The sequence below is a fragment of the Spathaspora passalidarum genome (assembly GCF_000223485.1).
Source record: "Spathaspora passalidarum NRRL Y-27907 unplaced genomic scaffold SPAPAscaffold_4, whole genome shotgun sequence".
In the NCBI taxonomy this organism is placed as follows: Eukaryota; Fungi; Ascomycota; class Pichiomycetes; order Serinales; family Debaryomycetaceae; genus Spathaspora; species Spathaspora passalidarum.
In genome coordinates this window covers 1,504,816-1,527,411 of record NW_006767428.1, presented here as the reverse complement: position 1 = coordinate 1,527,411, position 22,596 = coordinate 1,504,816, and the positions used below count along the sequence as shown (strand labels likewise).

At 36.7% G+C, this 22,596-nt stretch overlaps 7 protein-coding genes across 7 annotated transcripts; 3 read left to right on the top strand and 4 right to left on the bottom strand. All coding sequences in view use genetic code 12, as the record gives it.

Moving 5' to 3' along the window:
* Positions 1 to 396: 396 nt before the first annotated feature.
* On the top strand, positions 397 to 3,012 carry KEM1 (chromatin-binding exonuclease; the record flags this gene model as incomplete). Its single annotated transcript, XM_007375778.1, has 2 exons — positions 397 to 2,412; positions 2,469 to 3,012. The coding sequence occupies one exon, from the start codon at positions 477 to 479 to the stop codon at positions 1,926 to 1,928; it is 1,452 nt and encodes a 483-aa protein (XP_007375840.1).
* COX19 (Cox19p) lies at positions 1,976 to 2,519 on the bottom strand (the record flags this gene model as incomplete). The annotated part of the gene is made up of 2 exons (XM_007375779.1): positions 1,976 to 2,414; positions 2,468 to 2,519. 2 exons carry the CDS (start codon positions 2,485 to 2,487, stop codon positions 2,093 to 2,095), a joined length of 342 nt encoding a protein of 113 aa, XP_007375841.1.
* Positions 3,013 to 4,285: 1,273 nt separating the features above from the next.
* AGC1 (amino acid transporter) lies at positions 4,286 to 6,822 on the top strand (the record flags this gene model as incomplete). The annotated part of the gene is made up of 1 exon (XM_007375777.1): positions 4,286 to 6,822. One exon carries the CDS (start codon positions 4,474 to 4,476, stop codon positions 6,631 to 6,633), a length of 2,160 nt encoding a protein of 719 aa, XP_007375839.1.
* Positions 6,823 to 16,103: 9,281 nt separating this feature from the next.
* Positions 16,104 to 17,774, bottom strand: SPAPADRAFT_51105 (uncharacterized protein; the record flags this gene model as incomplete). Its single annotated transcript, XM_007375776.1, has 1 exon — positions 16,104 to 17,774. One exon carries the CDS (start codon positions 17,772 to 17,774, stop codon positions 16,104 to 16,106), a length of 1,671 nt encoding a protein of 556 aa, XP_007375838.1.
* An 89-nt stretch (positions 17,775 to 17,863) lies between these two features.
* SPAPADRAFT_67161 (uncharacterized protein) lies at positions 17,864 to 18,705 on the bottom strand (the record flags this gene model as incomplete). Its single annotated transcript, XM_007375775.1, has 1 exon — positions 17,864 to 18,705. The coding sequence occupies one exon, from the start codon at positions 18,691 to 18,693 to the stop codon at positions 17,971 to 17,973; it is 723 nt and encodes a 240-aa protein (XP_007375837.1).
* A 7-nt stretch (positions 18,706 to 18,712) lies between these two features.
* Positions 18,713 to 20,139, bottom strand: NUP49 (FG-nucleoporin; the record flags this gene model as incomplete). Its single annotated transcript, XM_007375774.1, has 1 exon — positions 18,713 to 20,139. The coding sequence occupies one exon, from the start codon at positions 20,103 to 20,105 to the stop codon at positions 18,780 to 18,782; it is 1,326 nt and encodes a 441-aa protein (XP_007375836.1).
* A 60-nt stretch (positions 20,140 to 20,199) lies between these two features.
* On the top strand, positions 20,200 to 22,498 carry SPAPADRAFT_67159 (ssDNA endodeoxyribonuclease; the record flags this gene model as incomplete). The annotated part of the gene is made up of 1 exon (XM_007375773.1): positions 20,200 to 22,498. The coding sequence occupies one exon, from the start codon at positions 20,252 to 20,254 to the stop codon at positions 21,374 to 21,376; it is 1,125 nt and encodes a 374-aa protein (XP_007375835.1).
* Between the last annotated feature and the right edge of the window lie 98 nt (positions 22,499 to 22,596).

Genomic DNA, 22,596 nt, shown 5'->3' with positions numbered 1-22,596 from the left:
GCTCGTATCTTAGACTTGTATGGGATAAGACCAAGGGGGTTAAATTGGGAGAGATTGAAGGGTTAGCATTTGTTCAACCAGTTACTGGTTTAATTAGAAACGCTAAGGGGGCTTATGTCAAGACCTTCTCTCGTGAAGTTGAAGTATATCCATTGCAATTGATTGTTAAGGAAGTCACCAATGTTGATCCAAGATTTGCTTCTAGACCACCATTACCAATTGAAGAAGAATTCCCATTAGACTCTCAAGTTATCTTTTTGGGTGATATGGGTTATGGATCTCCTGCCAAGGTTGTTGGTTATAATAACAATGATTTAAGTATCAAGATCTTTAAGATTCCATCGATGGCCGAACCTAATATTGGTAAAAAGAGATTATCAATTGAGAAAAAGGAGATCAGATATTATCCTTCATTCGAAGTTAGTAAGACCCTTAAACTCTCTCCATTATTATTATCAAGAATCACAAGTCAATTTATGGTTCAGGATAAGAACTCAAAGATTAATATTGGTTTAGAATTGAAGTTTGAAACCAAGAGAGAAAAGGTATTGGGTTACACTAGAAAGCTGAATAACGGTAAATTCTGGGAATTTTCACCTTTGGCAATTACTTTGATCAATTCTTACAAGACTAAGTTCCCACAATTATTTGCTAAATTATCAGCATTGAGCTCCAAGGATATTCCTAAAGTGGCTGAAATTCTGAGTAGTGAAGAAATTAAGGAGGTTAGAAGTTGGCTTAAAGAAGCTAAAGCTGATTTGATTCCCGTTTCTTTAGAAAGTGAATCGTTGACCAAGTTTAGTTTCAGAGCAATTGAACAATATATGGAAACATATATTTTAGATCAAGTTCCTACTGTTGATAGAGCCATCAGAGGTGTTCCTCGTGATGCTATCTTGAATGCTAGTGAATCCTATCAATTATTAGGTGACCAACGTTTTGAATTGGGTGACCGTATTGTTTATGTTCAAGATTTTGGGAAAGTTCCAATTATGTCTAAGGGTACAGTTGCTTCTATTTTAACGGTTGGATCCAAGACTTCTTTGGGAGTTATCTTTGATCATCCATTATTGGGTGGTAGTGATATGAATGGCAAGTTGACTTCTAAACGTGGTTTGGTTATTGATTCTTCTTTGGTTTTGAATTTAACTAATCGTCAATATGTTTACCATTCTCGTGCCTCCAAGAGTAGAAAACCATTAACACCAGAGCAACAGGCTGCTCGAGTAAAAGCTGTTGAGCATAAGAAGGTTGAACAAGACCACAAGAGGGTCGAGCAAGAACAAAAGAGAATTGAACAGGATCAAAAGAAAAGTGAACAAGATAAGGAGAAGCAGAATTTAATCAAGCAAGAATCTCAAAAACAAACCCATGAATTATTGTCATTATTAAAGATTAAATCTGATTCTAAAGCTGCTGAACATGAGCAATCTAGTGGAGACAAGGATGAACAAGCAGTTACTAATCCAAATGCAATCAAGCATATTTATGGACAAATTTATTCTTCTGTGATGAACCAAGGAGCTGCACCACCTCAACCAATGCCATTACCACCGCAGCCACCCGTAGGAATGCCAATACCTATTCCTCGTGGTAATGGAATGGGAATGCCATATGGTTATATTCCTGCTGTTCCTGGCATTCCAATCCCGCCTCAATTTTTGCAACAACAACAACAACAGCAGCAGCAACCATCACAAGTTGTCAATCCAAACGGTGAAGATCAACAAGCAATCAACCAGCAAGAAAAGGGTGAATCTCAGGAACACAGAGGCAGTGAAGGTCAAAGAAGAGGAAGAGGAGGTCATAGAGTAGCCCACAGAGGAAGAGGAGCCCATAGAGGTGCTGTTCACTCCAGAGGCGGGCATTCCAGAGGCCGAGGTGGCAAGGGTAAGCCTAAATCTGAATCGGACCCAGAAAAGAACTGATCGGATATTTTACAATTTTGTATTTTCGTAGTTTATTATATAGCATAAAATGTATTATTTGTATGTATTATACCTGTGAAGATGGTTTTACGTATACTCTTTCTATTACAATGTTTTCAGAATTTTTTTTAGCAACTATATACAAGTGGTTAAAATTTTTAAATCTATTTATCTTTCTTCTCATCGGATTTCAACTTATCTTTATTTGTTTTGCTTTTCAATAATTGATCATGAGTAATACCAGCTTCACCAGGTAAATTGACCAACCCAAGAGAATCCCAATCGGATTGTTCCATTAATTGATGATCCATTCTACATTTCAAATAATCTTTAGCTAAAATACGGCAATTTGGTGCGTTTTTGTTTTCTGTGAATTTCATGCATTCAAGATACTTGAACATTTGTGATGAACATTCATGATCGTGATCTAACGGGAACGAACCTCTTTCTGGAGGTGTTGGTGTCCAACTTCGAAAGTTTCCTCCTATAAATGATGTTAGGATGTTATTTACTTATATAACTAGTTAGATATAAACATACCTGGTGCTCCTGAAGCCATTTTTATTGTCTAAACTATGATAACAGTATGGTGCAACTCATGTCTAGGTCGTTTTTTTTTTCAGCTTGGATGTGATTTATGGGATTTGAATTTTCGGAAAAGGAAACTCGGTCACGTGTTAAGAATTTGGAAGGAACCTGGCTGTAATGGTACGGTCACACGAGATAGTTGTAGATATGACAGCAGAAACCAAAACTAATCAAAGTAGCTGGTATTCCGAACTTGTTTTAATTATGGCCCATTGTGAAAAATAGGATAATTTACAGCCAATAACACAAGCTGTATTTAGATAAACTTTTACGATGCAACCACACCTAACTGAAAGGTACAGATAAGATAGCAATCAAGTGTATAGCCAATATCCGAGGGATTTCTGACTTTAAACTCCATCATGCATTTGACAAGTGGAACAATATTCGGGCTTATGAATCAAGCAACTGCGAGGTTGCTAAACTCCATATAATATTTTTGGTAGAACTCGGTTTAAAAGGCGCGAAAAAAAAACTTTCAAAACAAGCAAAAAAAAAGGCGCTGGGTGGGGTAATAAACGTACCAACAATGAGATTTTTGTTTCATTTCTAACCGAAATATGTACTACCCCTCCGACTTTGTTTTCACGGACTTTCAAGAGGAAGGTGAAGACAATATTTACACACAATACTTACACATATATGTGGATCAGTGTTTCCTCCCTCCTTCCTCAAGATATGATCTAACCATTCAGTATTCAATCTAATGTGGAACCAAACCAATAAAACCGAAGACAACAACCACATTTAAAAGGGTTGAAGTACATGTTCAACTTAAATATTTGGGGGGGAAATTTCATTTTGTTTTGACACAAAGAACACATACTACGGATGTTAGAACCTAAAACAGAAATGCCAGAATAGGGACCTAAATTGTATTGTTTTGTGGGGTGCATATGGCCTAATGATTTTCTTTTTTTTTGCGACTCCTCGGTATGTTATCGTTGCGATATTGTACCATACGGAACTACGCTGAGCTACAATTTCTGGGGTAATAGGGAAATGCATTTAGTAACGAATTACTGTGTCTCTGATTCAATCTTGAATGTTACATTTTGCTATGATTAACTTTTTATGCTTGAATCGAATGGCTCCATTTACACTATAGTGGGGAGAAAATCAGTGCCACATATGCGCATATTATTTTTCCACCTGCTAAAATTTTTCTTCCGAAATTTTCCATATGACAGACAAAAGAAAAAAAAAAGAAAAAGAAAATACATCCATTTGTCCATGGCTCTTCGCATACGACTCATTCCCCCTCCTATACCCCCCTCCACATAAAAAAAAATAATGTTTCTAAATTCCTGCTTAACCACCCACTATAACCAAGTAAATGGTTTATGTTCTATCTAAAAGAAAGCAAAATTTATACATGTCAAAAACAAATATATGTATCATAAATAAGAAGCAATAGAATGGAAGTATGTAAACTTAAAATAAAAGAAAAAGAAACACTGAGTCATCTTGTGAGTACGCATTCAATTGCCCCTCCCCATTTGCTGCCATCAATGAGGCAGATTTACATCCATTCATCAATAATGGAAAAATAAAATTTTAACGGCGCTTGGACACAAAAAAAGAAATTTAGACAACAACAACAACAAAAAAAAAAATCTCACTCGTTGGCGCTTCCGCTTTAGGACCGAAATTTTTCACAGTGAAGGGAAAGGTCGACGAGTCGGACACCGACGACGAATATAAAGAAGGTCAAAAATATCAAACCCACATTTTTTTTTATAAAAATAAAATTTTTAGTTCTTTCTCTTAAGGGTTTCTCCTCCGTTTCAACAACACTCTTCTGTTCCTCGCATTTTAGCATTCCGGTTGTTAATTACTACCAATCGAAATTACGTTTTCTGATATCCACCGAGTCCGGAAACACTCACAATCTACCATAAGAAAACTATTCATCCTGCTTATTTAAGATTCGTTTGTCTACAAGTTACTAGTTATCATGTCCACTGAAATAAAAGCTAGAGAAATTTTTAATCAGTTTGCAACAGCTGGTACAAATGCTGATGAAAAAATTTTGACTTTACCTGACTTTGTCAACATTTTATCCCCATTCCAAACCGATGTTCCAAAGCAAACCTTTTCTTTGTTATACTTGGTTGCAGACACTGAAAAGAAGGGTTATTTGACTGAAAATAATTGGTTAGATTTTATCCAAACAATCACTTCTACTGATGGTGATTTTAAGATCTTGTACAAGTTCCTTTCGCAATCTAGTGATACAAAGTCAAAAATCACCTATAATGAATGTGTTGACATTTTAAACAAAATCAATACCTCCATAGATCCAAAATATCAACAAAAATTGATGAAAATGAACTGGTCATATTTTCCAAGGTTTTTCGAACCAAGCGGATCTATAGAGTACAACGACTTTGTTACTTTAATTAGTTTCTTGCCAGTGACAAAATTGATTGGTAACTTTGAGGTTATTGCCTCAAAGAAAAAGACCATTACTGGTGACCAATTAATTGATTTGTTAACAACCACTTTAAATCATAAAATTTCAAATAAATTAAAGGCTAATTTGAGTCATGTGACTGAATTTTTTGGTAACAAGAAGGAATTCACTTTGGCCAATTTGTTGTTTATTTACGATAGTATTACCAAAGTTGACTTGATTAATGAAGTTATTGTTAATACTCCACCAACCACTCAAGATAAGGATGATATTCATATCAACAAAAAAGATTTGTACGCCCATTTGAACGACCCATTATTAAAATCTTCTAATTTCAAACCTATTTCTACCCGAGAAATCGATTTATTGTTTTATTTAATTAATAAGGAAAATGATGACAATATTTCTCGTAAGGAAATGGTCTCATTCTTAAACCCAAATGTTAACAACAACTTGGCTTCATTACCAAAGATTTTTGAACATCCACAATCTCGTCATTCAATTCGTGAGACTGATAATTTTTCATTATGGCCAATTTATGATTCCTTGTATTCATTCTTTTTAGGATCAATCGCAGGGTGTATTGGTGCAACTGTGGTTTATCCTATTGATTTGGTTAAAACAAGAATGCAAGCTCAAAAGCACAAAGCATTATATGACAATTCTATCGATTGTTTCAAGAAAATTATTAAAAATGAAGGGTTTAGAGGTTTGTACTCGGGTTTAGGTGCTCAATTAGTTGGTGTTGCTCCTGAAAAGGCTATCAAGTTAACTGTTAATGATTTGGTTCGTAAAATTGGTACTAAGGAAGATGGTTCTATTGAAATGAAGTGGGAAATTTTGGCTGGTATGTCTGCTGGTGCTTGTCAAGTTATTTTCACCAATCCTTTGGAAATTGTCAAGATCAGATTGCAAATGCAAGGTAATACAAAGATTTTAACTCATCCAGGAGAAATTCCTCACAAGCATTTAAATGCTTCCCAAATCGTTAGACAATTGGGTTTGAAAGGGTTGTATAAAGGGGCCAGTGCATGTTTGTTGAGAGATGTTCCCTTCTCGGCTATTTATTTCCCAGTTTATGCTAATTTAAAGAAGCATTTGTTTGGATTTGACCCACAAGATTCTACCAAGAAGAAAAAACTTTCCAGTTGGCAATTATTAATTGCTGGTGCCATGGCTGGTGCACCATCTGCATTCTTCACTACCCCGGCTGATGTTATTAAGACAAGATTACAAGTTGCTGCAAAATCAACTGATGTTAAATATAGAGGTATTTTAGATTGTGGTGCTACAATCTTGAAGGAAGAAGGTTTCAGTGCTTTCTTTAAAGGTTCTTTGGCTCGTGTTTTCAGATCATCCCCACAATTTGGTTTCACCTTAGCTTCTTATGAATTATTACAAAGCTTATTCCCATTAACTCCTCCAGTTACTAGAACTTCTAACTTCAAGGCGATTAGTGGATATCCTGGTGTTTACAACTTAACCAATGATCAAGTTTATAATTCCCAAGAGAAGAACGATAGAATAATCTATATGAACAAATCTGAAATTTGTCCAAACACACAAAATGATGCATTAGTTAAGTTGCCTGCTGAATATGTTTACAAGGCACGTGATACTATAAAATTATTGTTGGATATGGATCATAAGTTTGGTAATTTCAGTTACGATTCTTACTTAAATTATATCCAAAAGAAATAATAGAGAAAATTATTATGTAATGACTTTTTTATCCTAGATTTTTGTATATGCTATTAATAAAATTATAGATTCATTTAGTATTTATTGACTCATGTAAACTGTGAAGAAATGTGTAGAACAAAAGCAGGGACTTTGATGAATAGGTAAGGGGCATTGGAGGGGCGTGCCCTTGCTGTAAAGCAAGGATACAGTACCAAAAATTTTTAAAGTAGAAATTGCATGACCATTGGATATATAAATGAATGCACGCAATTTAGTAGCGGCAGTTGCATAAAAAAAAGTAATCGGAGTTATATCAAGAACTCCATGTAAATGACGTTTGACGAAGCTTTCTTTTTTTTGTTTTTCCTTTTTTTTTTTAGAAATATTTTCTATAATTAATAGTATTTTTTTTAATCTCGAATGGTCACGCAGAAAAAACAATGACGTCGTTAATCGTTTTATTAATTCAACTTTTGGGTTCTACTGCGGAATTAGCATGATACCGATGACTTCAACTCATTGAAGTGGCATCTGCATGAACAGTTATGTCAATCAAATTGGTGGTTTTGAGGTTCAGCTTGCAAAATAATCTTCTGATTTATTTGATGTTATCATGATTGCTCCGTTCCCCACCCACAACTCAGGATCTAAAGCTGACAGTGACTAAGATCCTAGTCAGATTGGATAATCCAACTTAATAGGATTTAGAATTTAGTAAAATGAATGCTTTAATCTTCGAACACTTTGTAATAACCGGATTTATCCCAATCCCAGCCTCATGCCATAATGTCAAGGCTGTACTATAAATATTTTTTTATTCAAATACAGAAATCTTCTAGAACTATTTTTTTTTGGCCAAGAATTAGATTAAAAAATACAGATTGATCTTTTTTTTTTTGATGTTTCTGGATATATATTTTCTAAATGCATATTGAATTATTCACCCCCACCGGTGCTTGGATTTAAATGAATCCCTCTTTGGCTTGGCATCACATCTGAGATACTTTGAATTAAACCAGCAATTTGTAGCTCGAAAACTTATAATAATGAATATGAGATGGTGATATTACTTTATTGTATTTAAAAAAAGCCTCATTAAATGGTTGTTTTTCCGTGAGGCGTTATCATGAGTTAAACTAAGACCATTACAAATTTTAAGCCTCATAATTATTCTGTTCTAGTTTTGGGGTCATTTCTAATTTGTTTCTTTTTTTGCCTGTTCCTAATCGACTGATGTTTTAAATTATTCTGTAAAATATGTCAATGTACAATGAAGCCATTTCTTAGATTCGAATATTTTTATCTTGATTTAGATCACGGAATCATTCCGCGGAAATTGCCGTATAACTAGTTTTAATACATTATGCATGGTAATGACGTTTGAAATAATAAACTTCAAAATGAGTGGTTATTTGCAACCAGGCGTGATCAGAAACAATTATGCACCATATTATCATTATCTCTGCGACAATTATGATCATTTGATTCATTATTTCTAATCTATAAGTATCTTCATTTGCTTCCCATTCTTTGAAATTACTGCTTTCTCGCTTTCTCACTATATTAACATTTTTTTACAGCAAAATCTACTATACAATGCTACTAAATTATTTGCTTTGCTATATACTACTACAGTTTCTGGGTGTCCATGCGGCCGACTGGATCATTGGACCTATACTACCTGGAGGCATTCACAAACCTTCAGCCACTATAGAATGGTTGCCTTCGACCCCTTATACAACTATACCTTGTCCTACTCCTACTCAGTGGTCTAAATTTTCATGTACTCCAGCCGAAAAGCGCTCCGAGGATGACGAATATGCTTCTCTGGACGACGAATACCCTCCCGTTGTCACCTTTGAATTCAAGAACATTGCAAAGGTTGTTGATTATTACGATGTGTATGAGGTAGTGCTTGAATTTGAAATTGACGCTTCCATGCATGCTAATGATAAGTTGTCAGGTATTACCTTTTATTATCTCTGGACTCCTGAAGACTACCTTCCCGAAGAGCAACATGTTTCTTCAGACCTTATACAATCGGATGATTTCAATCCTTACCACTTCTTTGTTAAGTGGTTAATGAGAGCTCTGATGTACAACGATATACAGCATACAAGTTCTTTTACTATTGGTTATGACTGGGTTATAGAGGATGATGAGACATTACCTATAGATGTAAAGAAGCGAAATTATGAGGTATCTGCTTACTATTCTCATGATTGTGACTCTAACTATTCTCCTCTCCAACAGTGGGCGTCTGCACAATGTGATCTATATGAACTGGATGATGAGGATGAATCCGCTTCCCAAATTGAAACAGAAGATGTTAGTGCAATAGAACCTTCCGATGCAACTGCAGTTGGAACTTCTGTTGAAACTGAGTTTGAATCTTCTGATGCAACTGAAGTTGAAACTACTCGTGAAGCTTCTGAACCCTCCACCATTGATTGGCGTCCTGAGGATTCGTATGAAACAGAAGAATGTCCTACTATTTGGGAAGACGGGTGTCCAGCAGGAGATGACTATTATAGACCCGAGTGGGCTCCTGAAATTGACATTTTTGAATACATTTACATTCGTCATATTGTTGGTACTGCTAGTTTGTATGAAGTGATGGTTGAATTTAAACTCGATACCAGCTCACTCCCAGACAACGAGTTACTAGCTATGTACTTCAGGTATTTAAATGAACGTGATGAATACAATCCAGAATATGAGGTTGACCTTGCAAACTTCCTTATGGAAGACCATACTTATATTCGATCCTCATCACCTTATCACTTTTATTTCAAATGGGTTATGAATGCTGTGAATAATGGCAATCGAGTATGTACCGATCCTTTCAGATTTGAATATCAGTGGAGACATGTCTATACACCCGTTAATAAGCGAGCTGCCCCTGTGGCCGTTGATATTGCAAACTATTATCATCAATGTGAACAGGATTATCCTATCCAATGTTGGGTTCCTACGTGTGGTGATATTAGTATTACATCTGAAGTGGAATCTTCTGAAATTGAATCACTTGAACCAGAAAGCACTGAAATTGAAAGTACTGAAATTGAATCACTTGAACCAGAAACCACTGAGGTAGAACCATCAGAAATTGAATCACCTGAACCAGAAACTACTGAAATTGAATCATCTGAAGTGGAATCACCTGAACCAGAAACCACTGAGGTAGAACCATCTGAGATGGAAACCACTGAAATTGAAAGTACTGAACTTGAAAGTACTGAAATGGAATCATCTCAAATTGAAACTACCGAACCAGAAATTACAGCTCTTCCAGCTACATTAGAGTTACCAAATGAACTGTTGCCAACCGCAAACACTGATTGTCCAACGACTTGGTCAGATTACTGTTCTGTTCCTCCAGTCCAAACTGGTGGTTTTGGTCCAACTATGGAAAAGTTTGAATTCATTGAAATTAACCTGATTGTTGATGACTACTATGAAGTATTGGTGGAAATAGAAATCAACCCTTCTGTATTCCCAGTTGCTAATTTAGAATATATTTCCTTAAAGGATCTTACTACTGCCGGTGATTACCTTACAAACCCATACCTTATTTATGATTGGTCGACTGATGAAAATGTCCTTGCTGATTCACCATACCATTTCTTTGTTCGTTGGGCTATGCAAACTCAGATGCTCAATGGCCAAGTTTGTACAACACCATTCCTGATTGAATTTAGTTGGAAAGATGGTTCAAGACCGGCTCAAGCTAGATCGGCAGCCAGTATCAAGGCTAGTTTCATCCATGATTGTAACAGTAATGATCCTCATGATTATCCACTTCAATGTTGGGCTCCTGAATGTAATGATGCTGAACCTTCGACTATTGAAACTTTACCCGAAGGAACTGGTGAACCCACTGAATGTCCAACCCATTTTGAACCTGTTTATAGTTGTGATTACCAATTTGGGTTAAGCAGCTTACAAAATGATGAATTCCCAGCCTTGAATACCTTTAACTTTGAATATATTAAGATGGTAGACGATGATTTATATGAGGTAATGGTTGAATTTGAAATTGATCCAAACAAGTATCCTATGAGAACAATCGACCTGATTGTTGTTGAAGGTCTCAACACCCGTGATTCATATGTCAGCGATCCTCTTGTTCTTTTCCAGAGAGATAATACAGACAAGGTTGGCGATTCGCCTTATCACTTCTTTGTTAACTGGGTCATGAGGACTCAGAATATAAACAACTTGGCATGCACTACTCCATTTAAAGTGGTGTATAGCTGGGATAACTCTGTTGTTGCTCCTTATGGTCATGGATGTCCTGGTGATAACGGTGGTGTTTATGACTATCCAATGCAATGCTGGCTGAATGATTGTAGTGAAGATCCTGAACCTGTCACTATTAATCCAGATAGACCAGAATTACCAGAACCTACCAGTTGTCCTTCTCATATTTCTTCAGATGCCATGTGTGTAGTTGATGATGTTGGTCAAGCCTCACGTGATAATGGTTATCCAATGGTACAAAGATTTGATGTCCAAAGTATATTTTACGTTGATGAAGATTTGTATGAAGTAACTATTGAGTTCCAGATCGACAGTACTGCTCATCCAAAATGGGATTTGGAATCGGTTTATATTACTGGTCTTGATTCCGCTTACGATTATCTCAACGAACTTGAAATTTACCGTCAGGGTGCAGTCGAAAACCTTGCTGGAGACTCACCATACCATTTCTACTTTGTGTGGGTAATGAGAACACAAATCTGGGATCTGTATACATGTACCACACCATTCAGAATTCAATACAATTGGGGTGAAGGTTCTGCCACTTATCAACACGGTTGTGACAACGGTGGTTATGGAATGGACTCTCCTCTTCATTGTTGGCAAGATATTTGTGCCGAGGTACCTGTACCTGAAACCATTATTCCAGAAAGACCTCCATTACCTTCTGCATCAGCATGCCCAGAACAATGGGATGGTGATAAATGGTGTCCTTCGGTCCAGGGAGAACGTTCCTCGCTGTATGGATTCCCAGAACTACAAAGTTTTGAATTCCATTCTATTAGACACATCGATGAAGACTTGTATGAGGTGTTGATTGAATTTGAAATTGATAGAGCAGTTCATCCAAAGCGTGAATTGCAATCAATTGAAATCTCATTCCTTGAAACACCCCAAAACTACCTCGATACACTAGTGATTTACAACCGTGATTACGACATTAATCTTGCTGGAAATTCACCATACCATTTCTACTTTAGTTGGGTAATGAAAAGTCAATATTTGGAAAGATACACCTGTACTACTCCTTTTGTCATTTCATACAATTGGGATTCTGCCTCTGCAGAATATGGACATGGCTGTCGTAACACTTATCCATTATATGAGCTATTAACTGACTCCCCGCTTCAATGTTGGGAAGATGAATGTAACCAGGAACCTGAAGGTGAACCATCTACCATCATATCAACAAAGGATGATATGCCAACTCCAATAGCATGTCCTGAATCAAGTGGTCATTATGAGTGTGATTTTGATGTTGGCCAATATTCTAGAGAACAAGATTATCCAACTATTTTGAAGTTTGATTTTGTTTCCATTGAAAATGTTGGTGAAGATGATTATGAGGTAATGATTGAGGTTGAGATTGAAAAAACCATTCCAAAACGTTTGTTACAAATCATTTCCATAAACCACATAATGACACCTGGTACGTACATAGATGGTGTTCTATTGTATCACAGAGGCTATGAAATAGATCTCACAGGTGATTCGCCATATCATTTCTTCTTCAAGTGGACAATGTCGGCTGATTATTATTCTGGTTCCCGCACTTGTACCTCACCATTTTATATTTCATACCAATGGGATTACAATTATGCTGACTATCGTCATGGATGCAATTATGCAGATTCACCTCTTGTATGTTGGGATGAAATATGTAATGAAGAACCAACTGGAGAGCCATCCACTATAACATCCACAATACCAGATTTACCAGAGCCAACTGAATGTCCTGACAACTTTGACGAGCTATATTGCTCACACCCATTTGGACAAAATTCTGACCGTTATAATCTTGGATTACAGACCTTCAATTTCATTTACATTAAACTGATACAAGACAACTTATATGAAGTGATGCTTGAATTTGAAATAGATGGTTCATTGGCACCAAGACGTGATCTTCAGAAGATATACGTTCTGGGACTAGGAGTCTTTGATGATGTAGTACTTTATAACTACAACAACGATCTTGTTGGTGATTCACCATATCACTTTTACTTGGTATTTACTATGCCATCTCAAAGTATAATGTCATATACATGTACAAGCCCATTCGAAGTACAATATGAATGGTCAAATACTGGTGCCACTTATGGACATGGATGCAGTTACTACGATGATTATCCACTTCAATGTTGGGAAGATATTTGTATACCACAATCAACTGAACCTGACCCTGATCCAGAACCTACACCTGATCCTGATCCAGAACCTACACCTGATCCTGATCCAGAACCTACACCTGATCCAGATCCAGAACCTTCTACTGAACCTGATCCAGAACCTTCTACTGAACCTGAACCTGAACCTTCTACGGAACCTGATCCAGAACCAACACCTGATCCTGATCCTGAACTTACTACTGAAGATCCAGTTCCTCCAATAACAAGAGATCCAATGGATCCAGGTGAGGATGAATCGACCGCCTCAGCTCCTGATGAACCAACCCAAGATCCTGAACCAACCCAAGATCCTGAACCAACCGAAGATCCTGAACCAACCCAAGATCCTGAACCAACCCAAGATCCTGAACCAACCCAAGATCCTGAACCAACCGAAGATCCTGAACCAACCCAAGATCCTGAACCAACCCAAGATCCTGAACCAACCGAAGATCCTGAACCAACCGAAGATCCTGAACCAACCCAAGATCCTGAACCAACCGAAGATCCTGAACCAACCGAAGATCCTGAACCAACCCAAGATCCTGAACCTACTGAATTACCTACTGAATTACCTACCGAGGAACCTACTGAATTACCTACTGAATTACCTACTGAATTACCTACCGAGGAACCAACTGAAGTGCCAACTGAAGTTCCAACTCAAGATCCTGAACCAACTGAATTACCAACTGAATTACCAACTCAAGATCCTGAACCAACTGATGAACCTACTGAATTACCTACCGAGGAACCAACTGAAGTGCCAACTGAAGTTCCAACTCAAGATCCTGAACCAACTGAATTGCCAACTGAATTACCAACTCAAGATCCTGAACCTACTGAATTACCAACTGAATTACCAACTCAAGATCCTGAACCAACTGATGAACCTACTGAATTACCAACCCAAGATCCTGAACCAACTGGAGTCCCAACTGAAGATCCTGAACCTACTGAATTACCAACTCAAGATCCTGAACCTACTGAACCTGTTACTGAAGATACTACTGTTCCACCTACAGAACAACCAACCGGACCAGAAGAAACTACTGGCCCACTCACTGAAGAAGTTACTGAAACTGAAACAACTGTTCCATCACCTCCTCCACCTCCTCCACCTCCACCACCACCTGTAAATAGTACTGTAACTGAAAGGACTACCAACACTAATGTGGAACCAACTACAACTAGAACTTTCACTGAAACTGTTACCTACGTTACTGTTGATCCAAGCAATCCAGATGAATCTACAACTTTGACTTTGACAGTGACAACTACTTCTGTTGGTCCACCTCCAGTTGTAGTTACTACTACAGTTTCAAGTCCAGATACTACCTATGTGACAACTATCACTGAACCATACAACCCACCAGTAGTTACTTCCACAGTTTCAAGACCAGACACTACCTATGTGACAACTATCACTGAACCATACAACCCACCAGTAGTTACTTCCACAGTAACTAGACCAGACACTACTTATGTTACTACTATTACTGAACCATATAACCCACCTGTCACAGTTACTGTTTCAAACCCTGATACTACTTATGTCACCACCGTCACTAACCCATACTATCCACCACCTACTGTCACTACAATTGTAAACTCTGACACCACCTATGTTGTCACAGTTACTCCACCATATGTTCCACCAGGTGTTGTTACTACAATTACAAACCCATACACTAGTTATGTCACCACTGGACCATACAACCCACCAGGTGTGGTTACTACAATTGTATATCCTGACACTACTTTAGTAACTACAGTTACAGGACCATTCGTTCCTCCACCATTTGTTACTACAGTTACTGGTGCTAACACTGTCTATGTTACCACAGTTACTTATCCTACAGTTTACCCACCAGTCCCAACCGGTTCTCAACCAGGGGGAACTACTCCAGGAAATGTTAACCCTGAACAAGAAGAAGAACTTGAAATTCCATATCCAGGTAATCCAAGTGATCCATCCAATCCTAATGTTCCAGGTGGTAATCCAAATGATCCTTCTAACCCTAACGTTCCAGGTGGTAATCCAAATGATCCATCCAATCCTAATGTTCCAGGTGGTAATCCAAATGATCCATTCAATCCTAATGTTCCAGGTGGTAACCCAAGTGATCCATCTAATCCTAGTGTTCCCGCTAACCCTAACTACCCAGGTGTTGTTCCAGAACAAGAAGAAGAACTCCAAGTTCAATACCCAGGTGGCAATCCTAATGTTCCAGGTGGTAATCCAAGTGATCCTTCCAACCCTAATGATCCTTCCAACCCTAATTATCCAGGTGTTACTCCAGAGCAAGAAGAAGAGCTTCAAGTGCAATACCCTGGTGGAGGTTCCAATACTCCAGCTAATCCTGATGGCCCAGCCGGTAATCCAAACACCCCAGCTAATCCAAATGATCCAGCTGGTAATGGAAACACTCAACCTGGCATCAATCCAGATCAAGAAGAAGAACTCCAAGTTCCATCTGCTGGTGGTAATCCAAACGCCCCAGTCAACCCTAATGATCCTTCCGGTAATCCAAACAGTTCTTCCGGTAATCCAAATAGTCCTGCTGGTAATCCAAATAGTTCTTCCGGTAATTCCAATGATCCTTCCTTGGAACAAGATCAAGAAGAACTCCTCCAAGATCCTAACGTGTTTACATACACTAGTGCTGTTCCAACCACCTTTGTATCTGATGGACAAACCTATCAAACCGTGGTTCCTGTCGTGTACACTACTGCTGTTCCTGATGATGGTGTTCCTGAAGTTATGGTTTCACCTAACAGTAATCCAGCATCAGGTGGTTTCGATAATAATCTTGAACCAGATCTTGAAGAATTACTTGAAGACTATGAAGGTTCTGCCTCGGGTATTAACTCTAATGTCTTTATGTTATGTTTATGTTTGATTTCTACTATGATGTTTGTTTAAATAGTTTGATTCTATGTGTATTATAATCAAATTTATGTTTATTTATAAAATTGTACCTAATGGAGAGAGATAAAAGGCTAACTTATGTAGTATAGCCTCGTTTGAAGCGTTTACATTTGTAATCGACATGATCAAGGTAATTGGTACAGCTCAAATATAGTAGTATAATCTTCCTGATTATAGAAAGTCAATCCAATTCTTAGTCTTGTTGTGGGACTAATCATTTCAACCATACCTGATAATCGAAAATCTTTGAAATAGCCACATTTTGAAAAATTAAACACAATATCAAAGCAATTCTTGTTATTTTCACTTCTATTTAAGTTGATCATATGAAACTTGTTTCCTTCATTATATATCAAATGATTTTGAATAATTTCAATTTGTTGACAAGTGTCATTCTTGTGATCATATTTGGTGATAAGATGTTTCATGGAGTTATTCCAGTAATATATTTCATCACGAGATATAACTAAAAGTAAATCAGGTCTTAATGCAAATATTTTCCTTAGACCAAGCAACTTTTTTGGAGTGATACTTGGTAGTGATGAACTTCCAAACAAGGGGAGATCAGAATCAAGTTTGAATAGTGATTCTCCCATGCTTACGTATAACTTATCCTCACAAGGATGGATTTGTCCAATGTGACTATTACTGTTGAGTTTCGTATAATACAAATTGGTAAACTTAATTTCTGGATCTTTAGTGAATGTAATTTTGATAATATGACCACCGACTCCTACTAAGTATAATGAATCGTGATGAAAACAACCAGCAATCAAATGACGTTGATTTGCTAGTCTATTATCTTCATTATACGTTATTCTCCAGCCATTATTACTCATTTTCAGGTTTATAAATTGGTCAATATCAGCCTGAATCTTTGATTTCCTAGCTGGGGAAATATCCAGTTGTAGTTCTAATAATTTACTATTTATTTCTTGAATAGATTTAGATTTATAGTCAGACTTGCAAAGTAAATTAATTCCAAATAATTCATTGATAATTTTCTTCATTGGAGTGCCAACCTTTTTGGTCTGTTCCTGGATAAATAGTAGCAAATCTTCGGTATAATCATGAAAATCTATTCCTTCACACCTATTAAACTTTATGAATGAACCAGTGGCATTTTCTAGTGTTATTACTTGTAACAAATTTGCGTGGGAACACCCTGGTTTTATATCATGGATAACAAAATCTTGGTCTATGTATACTTGGTTTCTATGCAAATAGTCAACAAGGTTACCATTGCGAAACTTCCAGTGTTCTGGAATATTGTAAACTACTCCAGTTGTTTTATTGTGAAGGGCAAGGTATTTCGGTACTTGGATTATTCGAGAACGTTTGATAACGGGAATATTTATTCGATGAACCACAACCAAATCTTGTGTCAATTGGCCAAGTATTTCACCTCGGGGAACGATTTCAGGAATAAACTTTGGTGTGTTTAATGCTTCAATTTGATCATGTTTGTAATAATGGGAAGTTAGGCTGATTTCTCCTGATCTTATATATAGTAATCCATCGATGTCAAATGCAGATGGTATCAAAGTTGGTTTTAATATCTTAGCTTTCCTTTCAGATGATATGTTCTTTAAGAACGGATTACTTATAATCTGATAATTTTTATGCTTAGACGCTCCTTTCGATTTGGAGATATTGTGGCTTCTTCTTTCACTCTGGATTGCATTATTGTGATATCGCTTGGTGCTGTCAACTGACGTTGCTCCGTTGACTATTTTGAAGTACTTATTCTTCTCATAATCATAGTAGTATCCTGGTATCTGGCGAATAGACGACATGTGAGTTTATACTTTGTTGTATTCAGTGTATGCCATCTCACATCACTTGGAGGGGGGTTGACATGATGGTAATTTTTTTTCTTTTTTGGTTGCTACTTTTTTATATTCCCATGTGGTTGTCTGGTACCTATATAATATATTACACTACTTTATACAATGGATTTACACTAGCGATAGCTCTCATTTAAATGTATATCTACTCGAGGTCAAAATCATATTCTTCATTATTTGCCGATTCAATCTTGTTATAACTTTGTTCCGTTTGTTTCCTCATGATTAACTCTTCAAATCCATTTGATCGATCAATGCCATCCCAAAAATATCCTGGTGGTATATCAAATCTATTCACAGTGGTTTTAGTACCCTGGTATACATATTTGCTCACACTTGTATCTTCTTGTTCTTGTTTGTACGACAACATTGGATCTTCAAAATTGGAGGTTTTTGGTTTGAATATTTCTTGTTCTTGTCGTTGTAACTCTTTTGAGTCTGTTCGTAGTATAGTCACCTCTGGTTTCTGTTTACTTGCTTCATATTCGTGCTTTTTCTGGTTAATGTCGATAATTCGGCCTGATGAGTCTCTATATATAGTAGCTTGTTGTTGTGGTAGTGGTGCTGATGGTTGGTGTTGTTGTTGTACTTGCGCTTGTTTTGTTACTGTCTTTCCGTCATCAATTCTCTTAAATCCTTTGTTTGGTGTTACTTTAGCAGTAACTTTAACTGGAGCATCTTCGTGCTCCTCTTGTTCTTGTTCTTGTTCTTGTGCTAGTAATTCTTCGTTTGGTTGGTCATAATTTGTTTTCTCAATTATTATATTGCTTGACGGTACTGTTCTCTTCTTTTTGTGTTTCTTCTTGTGTGTCTCCTTGGCTGGCTCCTTTGCTGCAAGGTATTTCGACAAGTAATCTGCTTTTGACATGGTTACTGATGCATCCAACAGGAGTATAAGAATTATTTATTTTTCTTCAGTTGTACATTTACAATGCGCGATGATGCGCATACACACTATTTAGTTATTCTATTTACTTGATTATGCAATTGGGCTAAAGTCTCACATAATTCCATAAACAACCCGTATTGAGCTTTAATAACATCAACAATATTAAACAAATTACCAAATCCTTCATTACAACTTTTCTCTAACCCACTTAAAATTGTATCTAATTCACTCACCATCTTTTCATACAGAGTCAATATTTCATGATACTTTTTGATCTTCTTGATGAAAAATTCATTCAATTGAAACGAACTTGACAATTTCGTTCCTGGTGTACTTAATTGCAATATTAAATGCATAATGTTATTAATATCCTCGGTTAACTCATTGTTCAACTCCTTTAGTTGAAGTAATTGGTTTGAATCGAATTTAAGTGCTTGTTTAGTCGATAAAAGCTTGTTTTGTAAATAATTTATATCCTTTGGTATCGAGTTTATCAAATTGTCGTGTTTAGAGTAGTCGGAATTTAATGTGGTGGCAATCAAATGTTGTGTGTTTATATATTTATCAAATTGTTCCAATTCAGATTTGATATTGGTAGGAAGGTCACCTACACGCGTCATGGCTGTTAATTGAAGTTGCTGTGCTTGTGCTTGTGGTTGCTGTTGCTGCTGCTGTTGCTGCTGTTGTCCGAATAAGCCACCGGTAGTGCTGCTACCACCAAATAATCCACCAGAAGTAGTGCTACTTTGTTGTGGTTGGGACAGCCCAAACAATCCTCCACTTGTAGCAGTAGACGGTTGAGATTGTCCAAATAACCCACCGCTAGGCTTGTTACCAAACAATCCACCACTAGCAGTTGATTGTTGTTGCCCACCAAATAACCCCCCTGTAGAAGCAGGTTGGTTTGTTTGTGTCTGTCCAAACAAACCTCCAGTGGAAGCAGGTTGTTGTTGCTGTTGTTGTGGTTGACCGAATAACCCAGTTCCTGAAGTGGTACCACTAGATTGATTTTGTCCAAATAATCCGGTACTTGGTTGGTTTTGTTGTTGTTGTTGTTGTTGTCCAAATAATCCACCAGTAGTACCAGATTGTTGTTGATTCAGTTGGCCAAACAACCCACCAGTAGTACCTGATTGTTGTGGTTGATTCAGTCCAAACAACCCACCAGTAGTATTTCCAGTGCTAGGCTGTTGTTGTTGGCCAAACATACCGGTAGTTGTCGTTGCAGGTTTACTGCCAAATAATCCTCCTCCTTGTTGTGATTGTGGCTGGTTTGATGCACCGAAAAGACCAGCTGAACCAGCTGGTTTGGAACCAAATCCTGTGTTGGTGTTAGCAGAAGATGATCCAAATCCACCAAAACCAGTGGATGTGCTTGATTGTCCGAACATTTGTCCAATTGAGTGTTTACGATCTGGTGTTGCCAAAGGTTTTCCTCTTTTTCAATACCTTTTTTTTTCCTTTGATGAGTTTGTATTATTGAACTGTTGGCGAAAGGCAAACAATTGGAGTTAACTATGAAGAAAAGAGGGCAAGGATGATACGACATGAATTCAGTAACAAATTACTTGAGTTATTCCATGATGAGTTGTCAGAGTTAAGAAAACAAGATCAAGAAAAAATCCAAGCATTACAAGTGAAAATCAACAAGCTTACCCGTACTATAACTGAGAAAGATCAAGAAATTGCCCAGCTCAAGGCACAACTTAAACCGACTAGAAGACTCAGTGTTTCGTCGTTTATTAAACCTGACCATGATATAAGTCCTACAAAGGAGGAGGAATTTATTTCTCCAGCAAGGAAACCCCAATTCATGGTCTCAGACAGGTCCATTCTAGCCACTCAATATTCAGATGATGATGAAGAGGTAGACACGTCGTCTAAAAAGAAATCACCATTCAAAAGAAAATTGAGCTCTTCCCAAGGCTCAATTATTATAAGTCCTAGAAAATCAACCACTTCTTTAGGTCCCCCTGAAAAAATCCCACGACTAAATGCTACTTTCGAATTAGATGAATTCAGTCCAGTGAAACCCACCCAGTATTCTTCAAGTTCATCCCATTCTTCACAAGTTCATGAAGAAGTGGAAGATTCTGAAGATGAAGTTGTTGAGATTTTGCAATTTCCAATAATATCCATACCAAAGAACGTAACTACAATCTTACAAAAACGAAAATACTTGTTAAATTACTATACCGATAGGTTTCACAACGATATTGAATTCAAGATAAACTTAATTAGACATCCAATAAATGAGATAAATTGGGACTTTGCTGACTTTAAAGCAAACCCAAATTACAAGCAATCCAAATCGCTTATTCATAATCACAAGATAATCAACCAGAAACAATATAACAAAGTCAAAGCTTTCTACCAGGCAGCTAATATAAACAACGATGAATTCAATGACAGTTTTGAAGATAAACTTAGTCAGATATTTGATAAATTTGCATCTCCTCCTGGATTCATGAATAGTGAGTTTCCAGATACTCAGGAACAACAAGCAAGAAGAGAACTTTTAAAGAAAAGGCAAAATAAGAGATTAGCTAGAAGAATCAAAGAATGTACTAGTGTGGATAGAGGGAAACAAATAGGAGAGTTTATGTTTGTTGTTGATATACTTAACATGTATGTTGTTTCTGATAGGTGGTTTATCAAATAATAGTCGGATAAAGCTTCACTTTTAAGAATAACTATATATTCTAAACTCGTTTGTCCACATAGAGCTCTCCCATTGGAATCTGGTGTATGGAATTGTTATAATTCTTGTCTTGAAAGACCCCTAGAATCATATTTATATGCTATGAGATGTTGAATAGTATTACTCTTTGATTTAAAGAAGAGGCACCATGCCTTTAAAGATTAATTTAGATGGGGAGAATTCTATTTCTAACTGCTGAGAAAACAATATGCTAGTGATAATCTTAGTTTCATTTCAAATTGCATTATTTTTAGTTGTCCCCCACAACCAAAACCGATTTGAAGAAAAGGTACAACAATCATATGGCCAGAGATTAAATCCTGTCCGATGCTGGACCCGAAAATTCAGATTATATTGAACCAATTCTTATACCTGAACCTGTTCCTATACTTAAACCATTGGCAATTATGAAATTATCTCACATTATACTTTCATTAATATTCTCACATCTCAATCAAATAGAAGTATTGCAAGTTATGAGAACTCGTTCGAGATTCTATCAACTGGCAAAACAGAAGTTGTTCAAATATTGTCATGTATGTCATGAGCAGGAACTTGAAGTATCTGGTGATATTCAAACTTCTTTCCATATTAATTTTACCGTTATTGACAAGGTAAAACAGTTTGAAAACCCGACCAATGAACTCAAATTTAATTTTGTCAAAAAGATTGTATTCGCCCTGAACTTGGGCTTCAGTAGTTGTGTTAGCTGGTGTCATAATCTATTGTACTTGGACCCATCACTAATAATAACGATCGAAAATTCATATCGTAGCCATGAATGATTTTATTTATCTGGAGGCAAATCAGATTGATCAAATTCATCGGTTTGCTTTTTTGATAAGTCACTTATATTTTAAGAATGTAATTATGGTCCATTCCTAGGAGAATGATGTAACTATAACGTGTTTAAAAGCTATTTATATAGTTTCATCCACAGATTCGAATTTCTCATTTATATAGCTTGTGAAGAATGTTCACAAGCTTTCTTTTCCATATTTCTTTTCCAAGGTTCGTATCCTGGCTAGGACTCTAATGCAAGGTTGTTATAGCATTTAATTATAACTTTGTCTTCTTATTCATTTTAATATTTCTCTCTAAGTTTTCTTGTTCTTTATCATTGACATAGGGTATTACAAGGAAAAGAATTGAAATCCAACGTATATTTCAACTAGCAGGTG